This window comes from Aulonocara sp. 'chitande type north' Nkhata Bay, linkage group LG7, assembly GCF_057382095.1.
Source record: "Aulonocara sp. 'chitande type north' Nkhata Bay isolate Kocher_YH1m ecotype deep benthic linkage group LG7, A_spYH_male_GT1.1, whole genome shotgun sequence".
Lineage (NCBI taxonomy): Eukaryota > Metazoa > Chordata > Actinopteri > Cichliformes > Cichlidae > Aulonocara > Aulonocara sp. 'chitande type north' Nkhata Bay.
The window spans coordinates 45,849,462-45,872,990 of record NC_141350.1 but is presented as its reverse complement, the minus strand read 5'-3'; the positions used below and the strand labels follow the sequence as shown (position 1 = coordinate 45,872,990).

Genomic DNA, 23,529 nt, shown 5'->3' with positions numbered 1-23,529 from the left:
CTATTCTATTTTATTCTATTATAGATATGCAAAAAAAACTGCCAAGTGTTAGATTTAAAAACTAGTCACGGAGAGAAAAAGCAAGAAAAGTAGCAAGTATTGATAGCCATAACAATACTGCCCTTATTTTATTGGAATACCAAAGTTAAAAAAAATAATAATGAAAAAAAAGATCATTTAATCATCAGTAACAGGCACTGAAGTAAATGTGCCAGATAAAGCAAACTTTTGCTCTAGTTACGAACGCCGTGGGGAGTAAAAACAAGTGTTTACAGAAACTTACACGGTCACAGAAACATATATATGATTTGTTAGCTGGCGACCTTAAGCTAATGTTGGAGATAGCCATGAAAGCTAACCAACTGCTGGTGGTATGCAGCGCCAGACCCTTAAATGCACACCAAGCAGGCAACAGTTGGCTGTCGCTGGCTCGCTGGTAGGGAAACCGCCGACAAGTGCACTTAAACGTCTCACAAAAACATGATTTGACCGCCACCCTTTCAACACTTTGCAGCTGGTCTTTCCAAAGCCACAGTTGGTTTCAAACTTCCGTGTCCACTTTTTCGTCTTGCGGAGTTTCTTCCCCTGCGGTACCCGGACTAAAAGGCACTTCAATCAAGGCAAATCGAGGCAACTCAGCCGGGCAGAGAGCGACGACTCTTTTTACAAGTCCTTTCCTCTGTTCACAGTCGCCGAGCTCTTCGTTACCGAACCCCTGGCTCTCGTACTTATTCATAGCTTTCACGTGAAAATCGCAGCAGTAAACTTTGGCCGAGTAGTAGTTCTGTAGCTGGGGCCGCCATACTTCCATACGCAAGGTGGTTTACTGGGTGGGTGGGGCGACGTACGACGTCACGTGCGTGCGTGGACTAGCACAGGAGGACTAGAGCAAAGGTTTGTTGTGCTGGGAGAGCAGCAACACTGCAGCCACGCTGAGGCAGAGAGAGTACGCTCACACAGGGGAGAAAAGCTGAAGGTACACAGGTTAAAGGTTCATCCACCCACACATATAATGGTGGATTTGATCAAAGCCATAAAGAACTCACTGCTCAAGAATATGATCTAGCCCAGGCCTAATTGTCTTCAGGATATATGTATGGATATATGATTTTTGGCATATCAAACTTGGGCAGCACGGTGGCATGGTGGTTAGCACTGTTGCCGCACAGCAAGAAGGTCCTGAGTTCAATTCCACCACCAGGCCGGGGTCTTTCTGTGTGGAGTTTGCATGTTCTCCCCGTGTTTGCGTGGGTTCTCTCCGGGTACTCCGGCTTCCTCCCACCGTCCAAAGACATGCAGCTTGTGGGGATAGGTTAATTGATTAATCCAAATTGTCACTAGGAGTGAGTGTGAATGGTTGTCTGTCCCTGTGTGTTGGCCCTGCGACAGACTGGCGACCTGTCCAGGGTGTACCCCGCCTTTCGCCCTATGACAGCTGGGATAGGCTCCAGCGCCCCCCGCGGGGGGGAAGCGAATGGATGGATGGCATATCAAACTATGAAAACACTCGATTCTGTGCTTACAGATAAATTACACAAATTTGGTTACTTTACTCAGTTTTAAAGCATCTAACTCAACATTTATCCCACTTTGAGATACTTATTAGAATCAGGGGTGGCATGTTATCAGGATATCTGTAGGGAGTGAACCTATGATTGTATATAAATATATATTTTACACGATCTAAAGGAATTTACCTAATTTAAATCTCTAACATATATATTGTTGTGTTCTGGTGTGTTGTAATTATCCACTTTAAGGGAACTTAAAGACACTAAAAGCAGAGAAAAGAAAACTTTCTTCACAGGGTTAGCAAGGGATTCTTGCAACCGCAAGAAAGATATTATACAAATCTAACCTACATGAGAGGTGTCAAGGGAAAGCATTTATTGTCCAGGAGGAAAATTAGAATAAAACTACAGTGGGAGTGAACATATCTGATGAGGAATGGTCACAAACCTGGAAAATACAGCAGTCAACAACATCATCACGTGCCTGGAGACTGCACTGCTGGAAAATGTAATTAGATTTTTTATAACACCCAAAATTAAGAACAAACATACCTCATTACCACAAACTAGAAACAAAGAGATCCAACATGGGTTTTTTTTGTTTGTTATCCTACTTGTTGTATTTATCTTTTTGTTGTTGTTGTTTTGTTGTATAGTGTTTTAAGAAAAACAATAAAAAGAAAGTTAAAAAAAAACAAAAAAACCTACAGTTTACAGTACCAGTGAAGTGGCAAATACCAAAGCCATACTCATACTGTGAATCATGGTGGTGGAAACATTATGGTTTGGGTTTGCTTTAGCTTTTCCACTGTCTCAGTGACTGGGCACTTTGGGCAGTTACTGAGTCAACTATGACTTCTGAATTTTATCATAGAGTTCCAGCTGCTCAAACATTTTTACAAGCTAGTGACCCCTAGCACATTAGCAAATCCACCAAAGGATGTGTAAAACAGAAGAAAAGGAGGTTATGGAGCAATCTATTCAAGAAAAGTCCCATTTCACCATTATTGAGCCGTTTAAAGTGGATGGATTATGCAAGAATACCCTCAAACCTAAAATAATAACTAAAAACTACCAATTTCCAGACACCATTAAAACCACTAAAATGGTGATTATACGTAACCTTTACTGCTGACGTGAGAAGTTTGTTCTTATCAGCTTAACCAATATATCAGATTAATGTCTAATAAATTAACCTTAACATGACTGAAAGAGCTCCACAACTCTGAAACTTTCCTATTGCCAACATGTGTTTGGCACACCACAAACAGAACAACCAGCTGATCCAACAAAACTTTTAAAGAGTGTAAATAAATAATGTGTAACTTGTTGCAACGATACAAAAATATCATTTTAAACAGCACCGTCACATAATCTTAGTAAAGGGTCATTAGTAACTACACGGAAAATTTCAAGAAATCTTTTTCATCTATCTGAAAGAAGACAAAAAAAATATTGGCTACTATGTCAGATTTTTAAAATTGCCCAATATTGATATTTAAATTAAAAAAAAAAAAAAAAAAAATCCTGTAAGAACTAGAGCCCAAACAATAAAGATTCCCAGATACGTTTTTTCCTTGTTCACAGACAGACCACACTGAGATGCAGTGAAAATTTATAGAAATCACAAAATTTATTGTATACAGTATATATCTCACATGAAAAAAAAAAAAAAAAAAAGATTGACTATTATTTTGTAAAACTTTAGAATAGCTGGAATGCTGCACACATTGAACGAGTTACACTTCGCTTGCGTTTGCTATTAAAAACAACCCAACAATAATACTGGTTTCCTTTAATAAAACACGTTGGACTTTGACAATTTAATTATATCTCTAAGAAAATAAAGCTAATTCAGCTTTCAGATCAGTGGTCGGGTCCACAGCTGGCCTGATGTGATTTTGACTTGTGACAAGGCTTTGGGCTCTTTAACCCTCCTGTTCCAAGAGCTTCTGTTGTGTCAACATTACAATCTCCTCCATCACCTCTGGTTTTAAGATGTCCTTCACCTACAGAGACAACATAAATCAAAAGCATAACCACATACACCCATGGATGTACATGTTTTCAGTCTGTGTTTATGGTAACAGAAAGTGTTTTTATCGAGTTGCAGCTTGAGCGCGAGTGCACAGTAACACTTTATATGGGTTGGCTCGATTGTAAATATAATACAGAAGAAAAATGTGCCACATAGTGGATATGCTGATATCATTGCAAGAGTAGTGTTTGCGAGACGCATGGGCGATTAAGTCATTTGTTCCCCACCCCAAAGGGCAATGAAATCAACCGTGACTGTTCCACACTGCAAAAACAGCCGAGTCAAAGTTGAGAACTGCACAGTATTTTTTCCACTAGTGGTGCCCAGGAGCTGGAGAATTACAGTATGACCACTAGATGGCACAATATGACACAGAAAAGAATTGGGGGTTTTCTGGTGTTGCAATAGTTTTGTAATCATATTGTTTACAAACATGAAACAACAGGTGTCATTATAACAAAAAATGACTGTAAATTGTAGTAATGTCAATAATTTAGTTTCAAAGGCTGGTTTTTACTGGAGTGATTCTTACCTGGTGCTGAAGTGATGATTCGTAGCAGTAGAGAACACTGGTGTCATACAGGAGGACTTTGTGCGCAGCCAAAGCCAGCAGGCAGTTTCTCAACCGTGAAATGACCTCTCGATCCAACAGGCTGACAGGCTGAGGAACCAGAGATGAGAGATGCACAAACGAATAAGCTCTGTGTGTACGGTGTAAACCACAAGCATCCGGAGCATCATTACATACTCTTGCAAGTCTTCAACTTGCAAACATTTTTTTTAAACGTCTTTCTAATGCTCCTTCAGACTGAAGCTGCCTTCAGCCCGTGTTGCTGAAGGTGCTTTTTTACCAAGCCGAGTGTGGCACACGAAGGTGATTGACTCAAACAGTCAAGGATGCCCCAACTTGATGGAATAGTTGGTTACTCTGGCCTTGCCTTTAGGTTGAATGATGAAAGTTTGTGCATTTGGTTGAAGCTAAGCACACAAAACACTACTTGTGTGAGCAGTAAAAATCATTAATGGATGGCAGCGTTCCCGTTCCATTGACAGCCATGCATGCCCGAGCCTCTTTCCAAGTTTTAGTTCATCAGTCCATAAAAATTTGTTCCAGAACTCTCACTGATTTTGCAAACTACAACCAGGCCTTTCCATTTAGAAAAAAATAAAAAATGTTCCTTGTGCTGAATGCTTAGGTTCTCTACATGTTTTCTCTACTTAGTTTTTCAGTGCACACCTTTATTTTAAATTACATTTTTAAATTTACTACCTTTTGATATATAACATACAATATATTAACTATATTTTGATACATTTTTGCTTTTCTGTCTCTTGTTACTTTCTTTATAAGCATGGCTGTGTGTTGAATCCTCCTACTGATAGACAAGAACAGCTCAATACTCTCAGTGAACTTTTAGCAGCCAAGCTGAAAACTACTATTGCGATTTGTGTGCAGAGAAAACTGACACATAGTTCTTTCAATCTTGATGTAAATGTACTTAAATCAATACTCAAACATTAAATTAGTATCCATTACTTTTCCAAACTTGGGAAAGCAGAAGGAAAAATGTGGGCAACCACCAGTGCTACCCCTCAGCTTCTGAGTAGACAAACCTTTCAGAGAACTTGACCTTTGACCTTGAGGTCAATTCCACTGAGATTTGAAGTCAACCAACATTTTTAGTGAATGCACCGATTGTATCAATTTGAAATTCCTACATTTCCTAAAACAACAAGAAATTGTTTTCCAAATTCATATGCCCATTGATCAGTAATAAAAATATGGAATACAGTTTTTTGTGGTGTCCTACCTCAAGGCTGGTGTAGAAACCCCCAGCTTCCTCCTCTTGTTGGCCCGGTGTGGGATACAACCACACAAAGCCATTATTCCCCAGGATAATGGATGCGCCACACGGCAGGTTGTGGAAATGCGTTTTCTGCCTCTTGATCAGAGAAGGGGAAAGCTGGACCAGTACTCCTTGACCCAACTGATAGTCAGAGGAAGCAGAGACAGGGTGTTAGTTTATATGAAAATAAAAATAACGATCGTTACTCTTATTATTGAACTAACACAGTTACTCCAGTTTTAGCTTGACTTCACTGGCATCCTGTCAGTTTTAGGGTTAATTTGAATATTTTATTGATTGTTTTTAGGATACTAAATAGGTTGGCCTGCCCCCCCCACCCCGTATTTGTCTGCTCTTATTAATGTCCACACTCCTTTCGGAGCTCTGAGGTCTGCTAATCAAAAAAAAAAAAAAAAAAAAAAAAAAAAAAAAATAGGGGTCATAGAGCTTTTCAGTTGTTGCCCTGAGTCTCTTGAATGTGTTTCTATTTCATAATAGATCTTTTTACTTTTCTTTGCTCAGTTTCTACTTTCCGGCCTTTAAAAAAAACCCTGACATCTTACTTGTGAAGTACTTTGATCAACTCTGGTCATTTGTAATGTGCTATATAAATAAACTTGCCCTTTACCTTTTCACATATCTTTGTGTACACTGGAATAACTTACTTTTCCATACTTTAAACTACGGGTGTGAAGTGAAAGAGCTCCATCCGAGAAGACAGACTGCACCTCTGCCTGAAACCACAAGAAAGGTTCAACACAGATTATGTAACCGGGAATAAAATCACTGGAAAGCCAGTGAGAAATTATAATAGAGAAGTCTGACTTACACTGATGAGATCTCCCTCCTGAAGATATTCTCTCATGGTCAGCTCATCTTCTGCTGATCTTCTCCTCTAAGTAAGTAAGACAGAAAGACAGAAAGAAAGACAGAAAGAAAGAAAGAAAGAAAGAAAGAAAGAAAGAAAGAAAGAAAGAAAGAAAGAAAGAAAGAAAGGAGATGATCAAATATTAATTTTAATACGTCAGCCAAAGCTGTCTTCTCCCAGTGAATCACACTTTCTACCATCTCACCAACTCTCCTCCTGGCAGGTTTACAGAAGACAACAAGAGGACAGAGTCCAGTCGGGAGTTTGTCTGCACCTTCCATCTTTTCTGCTGCACCTATACATTTTAAAGAAGAAGAAGAAGAAAATTTAAAAAAAACCCAAAATGAACCAAAATGAAAACAAGTTTCTGCAATCACTGTCTTTTCTTATAACTAAAGTGGTTGTATATGAGAACAAATACTAGGAATTACCTCTGTAATTCTGCCAACCACAACATCTCCAACCTCACCATTAAACCTGCAATCAAAGCACACTTTACAATGTAAGAATGAGTATATAGATGACAGGCCTATCTAAGTCTTTGACCGTTTAAGAGTTCAATCACTCACCTGGTCTTAAGTGGCCTGACACAGATGAGTTTGTCCACCCTCTGCACCTCTCCTGCGACTGAAGCTGTCAACTTGTCGTCATCAACGTAGGTGCCATGACCCCTGCGGACAGACGGTATCAAACATTAGTTCTGAAGAGAACAGCCAAAAGAAAAAGAAAAAGAAACAAGGGTAAAGTGCAGCATTCAGAGGTCACACAACACAATGCGGCAGTTTATCCGATTAGAGTCCTTATCCTTACTTACTGTGTATCAGTGTAGAAGGTTGCAAATGAGACCGGCTGACTTTATGCTCACCTGCTAATTCAGTATGGCACTGGCTGTCATCTGGAGCTTTTATTTATTTACCTTTACAAGCCAGATACCTGAAACAGACCCGAACAGCAGCACACTCCTGTGTTTGGTTGATTTCCCATAATAACTCAAATAAAACCAACACCTACCTCATGAACCCAGTGTCTGAAGTAATAACATCCCCCGGTACGACCAGATCTTTTCGGTCAAAAGCAGACGCTGATAGCGACACGGTTTTTCTAATGGTCGGTAATCTCATATCTGCAGCCATGCTTCTTCCTTTGCTTCTTCTTCTCTTCACTTTTTTGGCGGTTTGCGGAACTTATAAGAGTTTTACCGCCACCTACTGACGCGTTAGTTGTATTTATTTACTTTTAAAAAGCACCTAGTCTAATAAAATGTAAATAAATAAATAAAGTAAAAAAAAAAATTAAATACATGTCTTATATCTGTGGCGTTAGTGATATATATATATAAACAGTAAATGTTTATGGGGAGGAAAACTCACAAACACTGCTTCTTTTCCTTCTTTAGCCGCTGACAACATCTAGCTGCTTCCCTGCATCTCTCTAGCATCCTCCTCTGTCACAACAACTGCACATCCTCCTTTACTACATGAATGAATCTTCTCTGTGGTCTTCCTGTTTTCCTCCTGCCTGGCAGCTCCATCCTTTGTCCCGTATATCTGCTATCCTTCGCTCCAAACCATCTCAGCCTTGCCTCTCTTGACTTATTTTTCAAACCACTCAGCCTGAGCTATTTCTCTGATATACTCATTTCTAATCTTGGTGGACTCCCAGTGGTAATCTCATTATCTTCAGCTCTGCCACCTCCAGATCAGTCTCCCGTCTTTATGTTGACACTGTGATCTCCAAACCATACAACACAGCAGGTCATATATCCATCTTGTAAACCTACCCTTTCTCTGGCTCCACAAAGACCCAGTGCAACTCCTCCTGACCTTCTCTCTACTTGTCCATCAACACTCACTGAGTGCTTCAGCATAGTCCTGTTCCACAAACTTTATTTTATTTTATTATTATGGGAAGAATGATACACTAACATGATTAAAATTCCATGTTATTTCAATAATACTTTTATTCTGCTAAATAGCGCGCCATTTCATGGATGGATTTATGAGCTGGATATAAGAGATAAAACTGATGCACAGGCTCTAAATAATTAGGTTAAAAGCTTGTGTTGATATATGTTGATTTAAAAAGAACATAGCAAATCTAATGTGGATTATGGTTGCAGGATTCAGTGCAATGGTTGCAAATAATAATAATGAAAAGAAGAATTAAAAGTAGAAGAAAAAGAATGTATTACAATTAAAAGATGTCAGATAGACTGCAGTTAAGTCACAGCCCTATGAAATTGTTTTTCCCAGGCATTTCCATTTTCACCACCAGGTGGCAGCATCGAGCCAAGCTGCCGACACCGCCACCTGGATTCGCACAACGGAGCGGTGACGTCAGATGTCAACAGGACGCAAACTTCCACTATTGCAGCCAATCAGCTTTTGGTCAGACAGACTCTTGGAAAGATGGCGACGGTGAGGCACAGAGGAGTGAAAACTGGACGCTTTGCTGTTACTAAACACCGCAGATCCACACTTCGCTAGAACCCACACGGCACCGGGTGTGGAAGTTAATCGGTCCGCTCTTGAGTCTGAACCCGCCGTTTGGGGCCGTATGGTGACGCTGCGGGTTTCGCGCTGTTGTTTTCGGTTACACTTGGACTTCTCATTAGCTTTAAGTTGAAAAGCCAGCGCTAGCCCGGGCTAGCTGTGTAGCCTCACTCGGCTGTTTGGAAGCTGTATGGTACCCTTAACCGGTGTCAACACTGGCTTGTATATACCTTATAATTTTTTTTGTATTTCCGGAGCCGCTCATGAGTCACCTGGATTAAATATTGCACTTAAGGAGGAACAGGGGGCCACAAACTATTTGGCACTGCTGCGCCGAGGCGGAGTGAGTTTGCCGTCATGTATTTTCTAACCGGCTGGCCACGGAGGCTGCTTTGTCCGCTGAGGAGCGAAGAAGAGCCCTTCTACATCCAGCCCAGCTCCCAGCGCTTTTACTTCGCTCTGCTGTCAGAGACGCAGCTCAGCGTTTGGTTTAGTCGGGTGAGTTGAAACTCTGATCGGTCTTGAAATCAGCTGACAAAACAAAAACAAAAAAACGCTAGCTAAGATGTGATCTGGTGCCGTTTTCATTTCAAACGCATTGCAGCAGAGGGTGATAACCTGGCCGGCTGCCCTTCATGTTTTATTAAGTGCCGTAAATAAACACGGGGAGAAACTGTGGTGTCCCCATATGAGTAACTCAAACTACTACGTCTTCTTTCTTTTTTTTAACCTTCATGTGTTGGCAGAGGGTTCCACGTACACAGATATCAGACGGCAGGTGAACTCGTTACACATCATTACACGTGGATGTGTCATTCATTACTTAAGTTAAAACAATAATTTGACAGCAAAACTCAACCACAGTGGATTGGTGTTCACCTGATAGACGCTTTATAGCAGTTCAGTTTAAAGTTGCCCAAATGTTAGTAAATTGTATATTTTGGTAGGTGGACTGGTACTTATATAGTGCCTTTCTGCTCAGTTGAGCATTCAAAACACTTTCTTACTATAAGTGTTACACACATTCATACAGATGCCTACATAGCGGGGGTCAGTACCTTTGGAGGAGTCAGGGAGCAGTCCACTACCTTTAGATTGGTAGACCACCTACGCTACCACCTAAGCCATGTACAGCTACCTCCGCTCTACTCATCAGTTTTACCCAGCAACATACAGGTCAAAGGTTAAGTTACTGTCAACAAAACATTTGTAATAGTGTTCAAAACATGCCATGACATGTTTTGCTTACCAGTAGTTTTCAGGAATTTAGGCAGCGCAGTTACAAAATAAATGTCAACACTTATCTCAGCACAATAATCGCGGTGTTTATTTTGTATGTCATGGCCACAAATGCGTCACATGACAGGAACATTTCACAGTGACTTAAACCAATCAGTCAATGTTAATTCTGTCTATTTATAAACTTATTGGTGCGGTCCAATAAGTTTATAAAAGTGCCAACATGCTGTGCTGCAGCTGGTTTCTTAACAAAACACCAAACTCTGAGCACTGCAACATCTAAAACATCTGGCTTAATTGACTCCTGAACCTGCTGGTATAGAGCCAAGGGAGCAGTGACTTTGAGGTGCGTGGTAACAACATAAACAGGGCTGAACAGATAGTGATGCCAGTGATGTGACATTCAAAATGGAACTTGGAAGGACAGACTGTAGGTCAGTAGCTTGTCAAACACATGAATGCTTTATTGGCAATCTCTTCTTCCCAAGAAATGCAAATAAAAACATCAAGGACTTTCTTGATAAGTTGTTGAAACAAGGGTTAATTGAAGAAGTCTAACAGCATAAGAAAAAATACGTATATTTCAATATATATTTTGAGTCACTGCATGTGGGATTCAGGTGATGTTGGACATGGTGGCAGCTTCATCATATTAATTCCTGTTTTTCACACTTTTTTTTTTTTTTAAATCTAAAATTAAAAAAAATGCAGAGAGTAGATGTGGTTTCTCTTTCACTGTTTCCAGGGAACTTCTCTACCCACTAAGCTCAGCTTTCAATACCATAGAAATGCGGAATGGGTCATGAATTGTTTGGTGTGCCTCCATTTTAGTACTTCTTCAGTATCTTTATCAACATCATACAGAGTATTTTGAATTCTTCTCTGTTGGCCTTGTTTATTTGAACGTTTTTGCCATGGTGACATCGAAAGGGAGCATATAATTGATTTTTATAACCTGCTCTTGTGTACATTGTTTATAACGGTCTGTGATACATGCACACAGTCTGAATATTATTGAGTTGTGGCAACAATGGATCAGGGTTACAGTTAATTTCCAGAGACCTGCACAGGATGCGACCTTGTTTTGTTTCCCCTCCTTTCTTAAGAGTTCTGAGTGCCTGCAAGTATCCGTGGGGCATCCAGGAAAAGGAATGTCGATTGGAGGAACTTCTTCCTCTTGACATGTGCTGGTCACCCCTACTAAGTCCATTGTGTCCTTCAACTTTTCTGTATAGCTTAGGGGTTATCAGATGGCTAACATTAGGCTACTGCAGGGCTACCAGAGGAAGAAATAATTTTGATTTTTAAACAAAATAAGGAAACAAAAGTTCACAAACTTTTATTTCCATACAATTTAACTTGGATCCTTTTTTGGTATTGTTAATGTTGTCAATATTGTGATTAGCAATGAGCAAATTAGGGGTTTTTCCCAAGGAGAAGTCAGCATTTTCATAGAATCATTATTCTACCAAATAAATGGCACCAAAAATTTGGCTTAGTAGTTTTCAGTCTTGCCAGGTGACTGACAGAAAGTACCAAAAGTAAAGACTAACCTCACTGTGATGGTTTCCTTTCAAATCCAGTGTGTTGATGTAGAAAGACAAAAGTAAGCTATTGAGCTTCCAACATGTCAGTGTGCTACTTCTATTTAAGTAAGTTTTGCTTTTCCTAATGAGGAGATAGGTTTCTGTTTCCATCAGGTTCAGGTATCATTGGCATTATTAAATTTTAATTCTACGAAAGCGACACAATAGGTTAGGAATGGTTAAGCCCGTTGTCTCATTACAGTGAGTAGATACCAGCATTAAAGTTGCACAGCTGGAATTACATTACTGCTTTACCTCACCATAGCCAGTGTCCTGTTTTTACTGTAATAATGATCCTTGTTATATCTCACTGAAAACTGATTCAACAGCCTTACTTTAACACTCTGGGATGCCATACATACTTTTAAAATGTTTTCAATGATTGTGGTGCTAATTGTGTAAGTGGAAGGACAGGATTAACTGAATCAAGAGAGGTCACCAGAGTGAAGCCCACACATGAAAAAGCTTGATTACCACTTCAATTGGCAGTAAAATCAATTGGCAGTCATACTTTTGTAGCAAGTCTCAAGCTTCCATTATTGTTGATGCTCTGTACTGTTATTGTTGAATGTTGAATTATACTGTGCCAGATGCTTGATCTTAAGAAACCAAATCTTTTCACATTTTTTTTCCTCTTCAGCAGCTGTTTTAAAACTTGAAAATTTATTGGTTGGACATACAGGTTTTCTTTTTGAAGCTGTAGGCTAGTTCTTATTTTGCTGTAGAGAGAATAAGGTGAGGTAAACTAAGGGTGGTAGCCTCAAGCATACAGTTGTGGTTATAAGTATACATGCAGATATCAGGCATGAATGTCATGTTAACTTTGGGCTTGCAGTGATTTCTCTGAACTGTTTTTTTTGTTTGTTTTTCCTGCTTCACTATGGACAGTGATGCTGGTGTTCCAGCATTTTTCAGGTCATTGGGGTTAAACTGTCCCTTTGGAAAAGTGGTGACACATTCAAGTAACTTGGATTTGTGTACATTTTTTTTGAAAGATGTATTTGTTTAGCAATGGCTCCTTGTGTCAACTTGTGTAAATGTTAGGTCATCACTGAGTTCCTTGGAATTCCCCATTGTTCTGAGCATTGGTCAGTCCAATGAGTGCTATCAAACAAATCATTTTTATGCTGCCAAAGAAAAACCACCAGTTGTAGTCATGATCACTAAAAGAATTTAATAGGCCTTGGTCTTGCCAATTTAAAAGATATTGTAGAACCTTGTGCACCCAGTTCTTGTTTTTTTAAAGTCATTATAGATGTATGCTGTACAGTCATTCAGCCCTGGAAAAAGAACAGTTCATGAAAGTCATGAAAACCCACATACCGGTAATTGCCATGACATCTATGCCCATGATGGCTGTATGAGAACTTCGCAACACACCTGTAGTTTATCCATTTTGCGTGATAGAAAGAGAAGCCTCAACATGCTTTTGTTTTCTCAGTAAAAATAGATTTTTCACAGTCCATGGGCCTCACTAGGTAGGAGATTTTTGGCATCACTGAGGTATTATAGTCATCCCATTTTTGGAAAAGAATTTGAAATCAAATCTGTATTTCTTCTTTGCCAAATACCCACCATTTGAGGCAATAAATCATTCCCGACAAATCCCCTTCCAGCACATTGGCTGACAAATATCTTTATAGATTATCTCTGTCAATCACAACCAACACTAGAAATAAAGCTGCTGTCATAATATCACACTGACATTGTTTACTGGGCTGCTGCCTGGGATTTATTTCATTTTTATTTTTTCGTAGATAGATGAGTTACTAGCTGTCACACAGCATGTTTTTTTAAGCATTTTTTAAATATTTCTATATTAATTACTTGATACAAGAGGTATGCTGTTTTCTTTTGTAGCTCCAGTGTTATTTGTTTAATATCAAATCAGATGATTTTGACCTCCAGAGCTCACTTTCTTTCCCATATTTCTGTTTCCCACCCACAGCCCAGTGTTTTGATAGTCAGCTATATCGAGTCTGCAAAGGCAGCGGCTCAGTTTGGCTTCTACCAGAAAGCAGAATGGAAACCAGACGACTCAATGATAGCTGTGGCGGTAAGTACACCCTTTGGCAATGTCATATCATATTTGCAGTTTGACTGATCAGCTTACGTTCTCCCCCAAGCTCTGTTACTGCAAAACACTAAAGTTGATACCAACTGCAGAAATGTAGTTTTGACTGAGTTTCCCTGGGACAAATTGTGTCGCATATTAGAGTAAACATCAACACATATTTTTGAGATTTTTCTTTTCTTTTCAAGTGCTATCAAACAATCATATATCACAATTATGTCCTGGTTAAGCAGCCTTTTCTGGCATACACAAACATATGTCTTTGAGGGCTGACTGCTCACATAAGCACGATTGGTTCGCATGCAGTTAAGGCAAAGAGTCTGTGCTGCCTTCTTACAAGAACTCTGCCTGTTTCTTCTTCTCCTTTTTTTTTTTTTTTTTTTTTTAATAGGCCATTTGATTTTAGGTGTGAGTAAATTAAACCCAACCTTAAGAAACAAGTTAAAAGTCAGAATTGGTTGCAAGATCAAAACTTCTTCAGTGTGCAGAAAAAAACCCCAGTTAAAAAAGGTCAAAAGCAAATTCATGTTGTGTAAGACAGCGGTCCCCAACCCTCTGGGCCACAGCCCGTGAGTCATTTGCTACCGGGCCGTGAGAGTTGAGCCTTGGGTGTGGAATTTAAGGTTTTTATCGTTATTTATTTTATTTTTTTTGTCGTTTTTATTGTTAACTCTGTTTCCCTGGGTCTTTTCCCGTGTGTTATGAATAAACCTTCTTTTTTTTCTTTTTTTTGGTACCAGTCTTGGTTTTATTTTGTTGTATTTGTCCATGACACCTTAAAGGCCGGTCTGTGAAAACATTGTCAGACAAAACTAGTGCATGGCGCAAAAAAGGTTGGGGACCGCTGGTGTTAGATATAACATGTTGCACCCAGGAGTGGGTGATACAGCTTCAGAAGTATATCACAATATTTAAAGGAAATGTGCAATACATTTTTTTGACTACATAGAAAAAATTTTTGTGAACAGTGTTTTTTTTTGTTTGTTTTTGTTTTGGATGCCCACAAGTAGCAGCATTTATGAGTGTAAATAAATGGGTGTTTTCCATCCTCCTTTTGCACTGAGCCACTTCCTACTTTGAAGAGCGAGTCGATTGAAAAAGGTGCCACCAGCAGCAGCAGGAGCGTTATGGTGCTCTAGTTGTGACACAACGTAAGTCAAAAGTTGACACAAACGTAGCCTCGTTATCTTTCCTTGAAATTTAAGGAAAAGTATAACATGACTGCGTAACATCTTAGTTTAAAAATAACTAATGCTGAAATGTATCTTCCTTCCTCTATTGGTTTGTCTTCGATCGAGTTTTATAACTAGCTCCTTAAAGCCCTGCTTTTCCACTACGTAACCAAATCAATAATTTCCATCCACTGTTTGCTCTTCGTGTCATGGTGGGGGGATCATTTGTTTACTTTTTGGTTGCACGTCACCAGCTGCTAGCATCTCGTCATTTACAGCCTGATTGTGCTCAACTGTATGTTTTTTGCCTCAAGTGATGAAACACGTTAGTTGTTTCCATCTTTAGTGGGAGCAGTGCTTTGTTGGAGGTTATTGAAGTAGCTCCCTTTTTAGTTTACTAAAGTGTCATCAGAGGCTGACACACGGCTCTTGCTGTCAGACTTGCCTGGTTGGACACACTAGGGAACATACAGTGAGGCAAAAAAGTATTTAGTCAGCCACCAATTGTGCAAGTTCCCCTCCTTAAAATGATGACAGAGGTCAGTAATTTGCACCAGAGGTACACTTCAACTGTGAGAGACAGAATGTGAAAAAAAAATCCATGAATTCACATGGTAGGATTTGTAAAGAATTTATTCGTAAATCAGGGTGGAAAATAAGTATTTGGTCACCTCAAACAAGGAAAATCTCTGGCTCTCACAGACCTGTAACGTCTTCTGTAAGAAGCTTTTCTGTCCCCCACCCGTTACCTGTATGAATGGCACCAGTTTGAACTCATCATCTGTATAAAAGACACCTGTCCACAGCCTCAAACAGTCAGACTCCAAACGCCGCCATGGCCAAGACCAAAGAGCTTTCGAAGGACACCAGGAAAAGTATTGTAGACCTGCACCAGACTGGGAAGAGTGAATCTACAATAGGCAAGCAGCTTGGTGTGAAAAAATCAACTGTGGGAGCAATCATCAGAAAATGGAAGACATACAAGACCACTGATAATCTCCCTCGATCTGGGGCTCCACGCAAGATCTCATCCCGTGGGGTCAAAATGATCATGAGAACGGTGAGCAAAGATCCCAGAACCACACGGGGGGACCTGGTGAATGACCTGCAGAGAGCTGGGACCAAAGTAACAAAGGTCACCATCAGTAACACACTACAACGGCAGGGAATCAAATCCCGCAGTGCCAGACGTGTTCCGCTGCTGAAGCCAGTGCATGTCCAGGCCCGTCTGAAGTTTGCCAGAGAGCACATGGATGATACAGCAGAGGATTGGGAGAATGTCATGTGGTCAGATGAAACCAAAGTAGAACTTTTTGGTATAAACTCAACTCGTCGTGTTTGGAGGAAGAAGAATACTGAGTTGCATCCCAAGAACACCATACCTACTGTGAAGCATGGGGGTGGAAACATCATGCTATGGGGCTGTTTTTCTGCCAAGGGGACAGGACGACTGATCCGTGTTAAGGACAGAATGAATGGGGCCATGTATCGTGAGATTTTGAGCCAAAACCTCCTTCCATCAGTGAGAACTTTGAAGATGAAACGAGGCTGGGTCTTCCAACATGACAATGATCCAAAACACACCGCCCAGGCAACAAAGGAGTGGCTCCGTAAGAAGCATTTGAAAGTCCTGGAGTGGCCTAGCCAGTCTCCAGACCTCAACCCCATAGAAAATCTGTGGCGGGAGTTGAAAGTCCGTGTTGCTCGGCGACAGCCCCAAAACATCACTGCTCTCGAGAAGATCTGCATGGAGGAATGGGCCAAAATACCAGCTACTGTGTGTGCAAACCTGGTAAAGACCTATAGTAACCGTTTGACCTCTGTTATTGCCAACAAAGGTTATGTTACAAAGTATTGAGTTGTATTTTTGTTATTGACCAAATACTTATTTTCCACCCTGATTTACGAATAAATTCTTTACAAATCCTACCATGTGGATTCATGGATTTTTTTTTCACATTCTGTCTCTCACAGTTGAAGTGTACCTCTGGTGCAAATTACTGACCTCTGACATCATTTTAGGTGGGGGAACTTGCACAATCGGTGGCTGACTAAATACTTTTTTGCCCCACTGTACATGCGCGGTTGAAGTAAAAGTTTATGCTGGGATCGGTGTTTTACATGACTGTCTGAAATCGCTAATAACATCTTTATGTGTATTATGGTTAGTTTGTGCAACATTAATCACTTTTCTTACCAGTGAATCTCAATATTTGATAGACACAGATGATGACTGTTGGGATTTGTTACATATGGAGATTTAATTAGTGGTTCTAAGATGCTTGTGGATGTAGCACTTTTACAATAATATTAGTATGACTAATAATGTGTTTGATCAGTTGAAGTCTTTGTTGTGGAGTCTGACAGCAGTGGGGAGGAAAGACCTGCGAAATCTCTCCGTCTCTGTCTCCTTCAGCCTGCCACTGAAGGAGCTGCTCAGTGCTGTCAGAGTCTCCTGCATGGGGTGGGAGATGTTGTCCAACAGGGATGAAAGCTTAGCCACCATTCTCCTGTCACTCACCACCTTCACTGGGTCCAGAGGGCATCCTAGAACAGAGATGGCCCTGCGGATCAGCCTGTTCAGTCTCTTCCTATCCCCAGCAGAGATGTTGCCACCCCAGCAGACCACACCATAAAAGATGGCTGAGGCCACCACAGAGTCATAGAAGGTCTTCAGGAGTGGGCCCTCCACTCCAAAAGACCTCCGCAGCAGGTACAGCCTGCTCTGACCTTTCCTGTAGAGGGCGTCTGAATTATGAGTCCAGTCCAGTTTGTTGTTCAGATGAACACCAAGGTACCTGTAGCTGTCCACAGCTTGTCCATACCTTGGATGTTCAGTGGTTGCAGTGGAGGATGTTTGTGCCTGCGGAAGTCTACCACCAGCTCCTTGGTTTTACTGGTGTTGATCTGTAGGTAGTTCAGCTGGCACCAGTCCACAAAGTCTTGAGTCAGTCCTCTGTACTCCTTGTCGTCCCCATCAGTGATGAGGCCGACTATTGCAGAGTCATCAGAGAACTTCTGCAGAAAACACTGGGTGGAGTTGTGGGAGAAGTCTGCAGTGTAGATGGTGAAGAGGAACAGAGCCAGAACCGTTCCCTGTGGGGCCCCCGTACTGCAGACGACTCTGTCCGACACACAGCCCTGAGTCCTCACATACTGTGGTCGGTCGGTGAGGTAGTCCAAAATTCAGGTAGTGAGGTGATGGTCCACTCCAGAGTTCTCCAACTTGTCCTTCAGGACCGTGGGAAGAATAGTGTTGAAGGCACTGGAGAAATCAAAGAACATGATTCTCACAGTGCTCCCAGCGGTCTCCAGGTGAGCGAGGGAACGATGTAGGAGGTGAATGACGGCAATAGCACTGAAACACAGTTGCTGAGCAGTCCACGTCATCAGACATCACTTTCAGTCACACATACTGCAGCGTTAACTATGGTGTGATATTACTGTGAAGTTTGCATGTTTAAGGTCTATAATATAACAGTAAATATAACATTAAGTCAAGAAAAATAACACTTTGTGGATAAAAATAAGGCAGAATCGCACAAGCGACATAAACCATATGGCCTCGCTATTCAATAATAGATATTTTAAAGATCATTTTGGGTACCTGTTGTGAGTATTTGTACATCAGTGTTCACAATTCTGGCGTTTTTGATTGAAAAACATGAACTCTTGACATACTGTCATGTCCACGTGTTTCAAAAAAGCAAGTTTGAAGCTAAACACGCTTTGACTTGTGTCAGGTCTACAACTTTCAAAAGGCCACAAGCAGCTCCGGGTTTAATGCTGCACGAACGGAATAGCCTGCAGCATTCAAAAAGTCTACTGCAGCTGTTTAAGTAAATAACGGCAAAACATCAACAACGACGCGAAGAATTGTAAAAGTGTCGACAGTTAGAGATAATTTAGACAAGATTAACTTGAGAGGGGCTCAGCGTGCTGAAAAGCACAGGGAATGTCGAAGGGGGACTAGTTGCGGAAGAACAGAAAGGATTTTACAGTGACGCAACAATGTCTGTGCTGTGGTTACACTTTGCTCCTAATCTATAGTGTCATACTTTATCCTTTGCTGAACACTGATTAAGTATGCAGTTGGCTTGAAGTGAAGCAAATTGTTCTCTGCCAAAGTGGAACTGTAATGCCCTGCCAAACCAGCCTGGCCTCATTGCAAAAAAATAAAAATAAAAATTAAATGGTCACAAAAAATATCGATTTATTTGACTCTTTTTATGGACATCAGGGACGACCTTATAACTAACGTATATCAAGAGGAAGTATATTTTGTGTCTGTAGCACGTTGTCTAGATTCTTCAGTGGCCATGCTTTATTATGGTAACAGAGACGATAAAGCTTTAAAGAAATGGCAACTCAAACCATATTTTTGTGTGAGTTTTTGTTGCTTAAATGTAACCATTTTAATGATAATTTGGGAATGGTGGAGTGATTCACTCCCCCACCCCACCACTCAAGCCTTCAAATTTGGATTTGTTTGGGAGTGGGGTTTCACTATTAGGACAAAAATCATTTTGGTGACCAAAAAAAAAAAAAAGAAATTTTATGTTAAAGAGCACTAATAAGTAGATTAGAAGTTGTACAAAATGATATCACGTTTGTAGAGATGTTATAATTGTCCAGAGGATCTTACCATGTTACTCCCCTGTCAGATAGGACGTAGAAAACATGGTAATGTCTGCGGAGATGAAATGTTCTTCCACCATCTGTTAGCATTTAAGCACACATGCTTATTGATATTAGTTTAGACAGATATTTCCTTTACTGTCACATCTCCACATCTTAAAAGTGTGTGTGTGTGTGTGTGTGTGTGTGTGTGCGTGTGTGTGTGTGTGCGTGTACATCTGCACGCTGTAAAGTATACATTTTCAATTGTAATCACTGGTACATGTTGCCTGTGACCCCTCTCTGTGTTGAACTAATGTCTTCTTCAGCAACGTAACAGACGGACGTTGCATCTGTTCTATCAAACATACTGATGCACATAAAGAAGGATGAGCAGTGTTAGTGGAATCGGGCTGTTTCTCTTTTTGCATGCAAGATAAGATAGAGCTTGTGGGGATAAATGTTTGATAGGAGCTCATCTCATATATTATCATCTAGTTCCATTCAAAATTTCCTACCTTGATACCTGAGCAGGAATGCCTACTGTACATACAGGAAGTCATTGGTTACAGTTGGTCATGATTGTTAGCTGAGCTACTGGGATAACTGTCTGATGGAAGTGTCAGGTTGAGTAACCTCACAAAACAAGTGTCTAAGTCAGAAGATGAGTCAAGCGGGTTCTAAAGGCCATGTGATCAGCAACACATAGCACGACTGCCAAGACAGAAAACAAAAGGATAGGCATCAAAACAACCGGCACACAGAGCATTGATTCATTAGGATCATTAGTGTCTGCTCCAAAAAATCCACTGCTTTGTGTTTGGGTGTGCTAGTATCCATGCTTGCAGAGGCATGCAGCCAGAGGATGAGGAGTTTTAATTGTGTAATTTTTATATGTACTTTGAGTTTTTTCTTAATATATACACTAACTGGCCACTTTATTAGTTACACCTTGCTAGTTCTGGGTTGGACCCACTTTTGCCTTCAGAACTGCCTTTATTCTTCACAGCATATATTCAAGAAGGTGCTGGAAAAATTCCTATGAGATTTTGGTCCACATTGAAATGAAGGCATCACGCAGCATCACGGGCTTGATGCAGATTTGTTAGGTGATACATGATGCAATTCTCTAATTTCACAACATGCCAAAGGTGCTCTTTTGTATTGACATGTGGAGACTGTGGAGGTCATTTGAGTGCAGAAAACTCGTTTTGATGTCAAGAAAACAATTTGAGATGATCTGAACATCATGACATGGTTTGTTAATCTGCTGGAAGGCACCATCATTGTGGTCACGTAGGGATGGATGTTGAAGTAGTTTGGCTATTCTCCTTCGACCTGTGGTGTTAACAAGACATTTTTCACCCAGAGAGCTGCTGCTAACTGGACATTTTCTCTTGTTCCAACCATTCTCTGTAAGCTCTAGAGATGGTTGTGCAGGAAAGTCCCAGCAGTTTCTGAAATACTCAGTCCACCAGCAACCACATTCAAAGTTTTCTTTCTTCTCCATTCTGATGCTCACGTCTGTAAAATTTCTGTAAAATCTGTCTCAAATAATGCTATGTATGGTCACTTTGCCACTTGGCTATAAATGGCAGAATATCCCCTGTTTGTGTTTTGTGGAGTTTGGTATACCTTAGTTAGATTCCCTTGCATTTCCATGTAAAAAAACTGTCAAGGGCACAATACATTGTTCAGAGGTGTGGCAGTGTGCTCGTTTGTCCCAAAACACTACCTCTTGTTCTTGAATCCGTTCTGCAGAATCAGGTGTTAAAGAAGCTGCTCCAGTGTACAAATACTGCAGTGTGCAAAGCAGATACGCTTATTCAGCAGATGCTATTTTCTGATTGGCTTTTACATCTTCCGAGCTAGAAAATATGGGGAATATGCTGGTAATCCCCCCCCACCCCCCACCCAAAAGACAGTGGAACAAATATTAGTGCAATAATCTCACCTCTCTTTCTCACTCACCTTTTTTCCTTGCTGCAAGAGTGCCAAAGTATACATGAATGAATGTTATGAACGTGTCTGAGAAAGCAGTAAGTCCCAGGCTCGGTCTGTCGGCACAACAGGGAGCAGGTGCAGAAGTTAAAAATACTAGGGCCCACACACCACTCACTTCCTGGGTTTACTTACTGCTGAAAGGAGTTATGTTCATGCACTTCATTTGTTTGGCAAAGATGATGCAACCATAAGAAGTCATCGAGGCTTACAGGTCTCAAGTTTGCTTGAAGCATTCACAGGATTTGTGGTGTCTTGACAAGCTGCTTATTCACAATGCCATAAATCCTCACACCTTCATTAGCACTGCAGTTTAATTATAGAGGGAACAGATTTGGACTGCAGAACAATAAAAGCCACCATTGCCCAGGCAGTAGTCCTTAATTCAGCTACCAGCTGTTTTCCAGATGTTTGACTGCAGGCCTTGAGGCTAACTAAACCATAGCTATGACTATCTTTAGCTCAGTGTGTGTCTGTGAGTATGAGAATGACAGAGAAATAAGTAAAGCAACTGACAGAGCAGGGAGAGGGATGGACTTCTGCGTGTGGTTGGCGTCAAGAAAGGATGACGTTCTTCAGACACGGGAAATACTTCTTACCATTTAGCTTTTCTCGTGTGTGTGTGTTTTGGGATCTTTCCGAGGCCAACGTGTTCCCTCTCTGTTTTTAGTCTCTCACACTGCAGCACTCAGGAAAGTGTTTTCACCAAAGACTGACCAAGAATACGGTGCAATTTTCTATCACACAGATGCACAACATACATAGTTATATTACTAGCATACATTTATAAACACATTCTAAAATGAAAAAGGATTAGGGTCAAAAGGGTTTCGTTTTATTTTGGTTTTTAAAGAAGGAACTGAAAGCTAAAAGTAAAGAGTCAGCAGTTTCAGCACTGTATCATATTTTGTAAACACAGGCAGCGCTCATTCCTGTTTTATCTTTAACATTCTGTGTGTTTATATAATGCGTGTGCGATTGTGCATGTTCGTGTCTATGGGATAATGTGGCTTGTTATAAAAAGTGCTTTAGATGCTCAGTTAATGCGGAAAAGCGCTATATAAAAGTAACCGTAAACTATGTCCTATAACTAAAATATAGCTGTAATATAGCTATATATAAATGTGATTATGTCCTATATAATTAATATAATAATAATAATAATAATGGATTCGATTTATATAGCGCTTTTCTAGGCACCCAAAGTGCTTTACAATACCACTATTCATTCACTCTCACATTCATACACTGGTGGAGGCAAGCTACAGTTGTAGCCACAGCTGCCCTGGGGCAGACTGACAGAAGCGAGGCTGCCATATCGCGCCATCGGCCCCTCTGGCCAACACCAGTAGGCAAGTAGGGTAAAGTGTCTTGCCCAAGGACACAACGACCAGGACAGAGAGCCCAGGGATCGAACTGGCGACCTTCCGGTTACAGATGCGATTCCCAACCCCCTGAGCCACCGTCGCCCCGTTATGTAGTTATTACATAACTACATAATTATAACTATAAAACTATATCATATATGATAACATCCTATAACTATATATTGTTGGTGCATTTAGTTTACAACTTATATTGAGTTACTGTTACTTTTTGTCAAGTGTAGTTTGGTACACTTGTTGCAGTTAATAATTTGAGCTTTATTTTTGAAGTAATGAACTCCTCTGCACAAAGAGTCATGTGACTGGTGCTGTGATCTTGATTTCAGTTATGTGTTGTTTAGGTGTTTATACTAGTGGATGTAAGTAGTGGTTTCCGGTGTTGGGCTGTTACAGGCCCTAAGAGTGAGACTCTCATAGCGATGACTGTTTCCCAGTCGGGTCAGTGTGTAAGTGTACTGGGCACAGGAATGCAACAAAAAACAAACCAAACAATCAGAAACAGACTTGATGAGGGTGGCCTGAGGGCCTGACGTCCTCTAGTGGCTTCTGTGCTCCCTGTGCGGCACTGTGGAGCCAGCTTGCCATAAAATACCAGGATTGGCAGGTCCACCACTCACGCTCTGCGCTTTTCACAGACGAGAGCAGGTTAACCTTGAGTCTGGAGAAGCCGTGGAGAATGTTGTGCTGCCTGGAACATTG

At 40.7% G+C, this 23,529-nt stretch overlaps 3 protein-coding genes across 6 annotated transcripts in view; 1 reads left to right on the top strand and 2 right to left on the bottom strand.

Annotated features, from left to right (window-relative positions):
* Nucleotides 1–838, bottom strand: part of abl1 (abl oncogene 1, non-receptor tyrosine kinase) — a 34,193-nt gene extending 33,355 nt beyond the window's left edge. Inside the window, exon 1 of one of the 3 annotated variants that reach the window (XM_086300773.1) lies at nt 284–838. The gene's annotated coding sequence lies outside the window, so the exon portion shown is untranslated. The remainder of the gene's footprint in view (nt 1–283) is intronic. The other 2 variants (XM_086300774.1, XM_086300775.1) reach the window with 2 other exon arrangements.
* A 2,237-nt stretch (nt 839–3,075) lies between these two features.
* Nucleotides 3,076–7,445, bottom strand: exosc2 (exosome component 2). Its single transcript, XM_086300772.1, has 9 exons — nt 7,276–7,445; nt 6,834–6,935; nt 6,696–6,741; nt 6,470–6,559; nt 6,226–6,291; nt 6,062–6,130; nt 5,361–5,537; nt 4,082–4,210; nt 3,076–3,520 (listed from the first exon to the last, which is right to left on the bottom strand). The coding sequence occupies exons 1-9, from the start codon at nt 7,395–7,397 to the stop codon at nt 3,440–3,442; spliced, it is 882 nt and encodes a 293-aa protein (XP_086156898.1). The 5' UTR covers nt 7,398–7,445; the 3' UTR covers nt 3,076–3,439.
* Nucleotides 7,446–8,639: 1,194 nt separating this feature from the next.
* The window catches only part of ric1 (RIC1 homolog, RAB6A GEF complex partner 1), a 45,389-nt gene continuing 30,499 nt past the window's right edge, over nt 8,640–23,529 (top strand). For both annotated transcript variants that reach the window (XM_086300770.1, XM_086300769.1), the window contains exons 1-2: nt 8,640–9,254; nt 13,530–13,637. In XM_086300770.1, the coding sequence (XP_086156896.1) occupies nt 9,114–9,254; nt 13,530–13,637 (249 nt within the window). In that variant the 5' untranslated portion in view covers nt 8,640–9,113. The remainder of the gene's footprint in view (nt 9,255–13,529; nt 13,638–23,529) is intronic.

Excerpts from the sequence above, each read along its gene's own strand:
- exosc2 (XM_086300772.1), bottom strand. The coding sequence starts at position 7,397 with ATGGCTGCAGATATGAGATTACCGACCATTAGAAAAACCGTGTCGCTA. Across the intron at positions 6,936-7,275 it reads TCAGACACTGGGTTCATGAG|GGGTCATGGCACCTACGTTG; the intron begins GTAGGTGTTGGT and ends GTCTGTCCGCAG. Across the intron at positions 3,521-4,081 it reads AATCATCACTTCAGCACCAG|GTGAAGGACATCTTAAAACC; the intron begins GTAAGAATCACT and ends TTGTCTCTGTAG.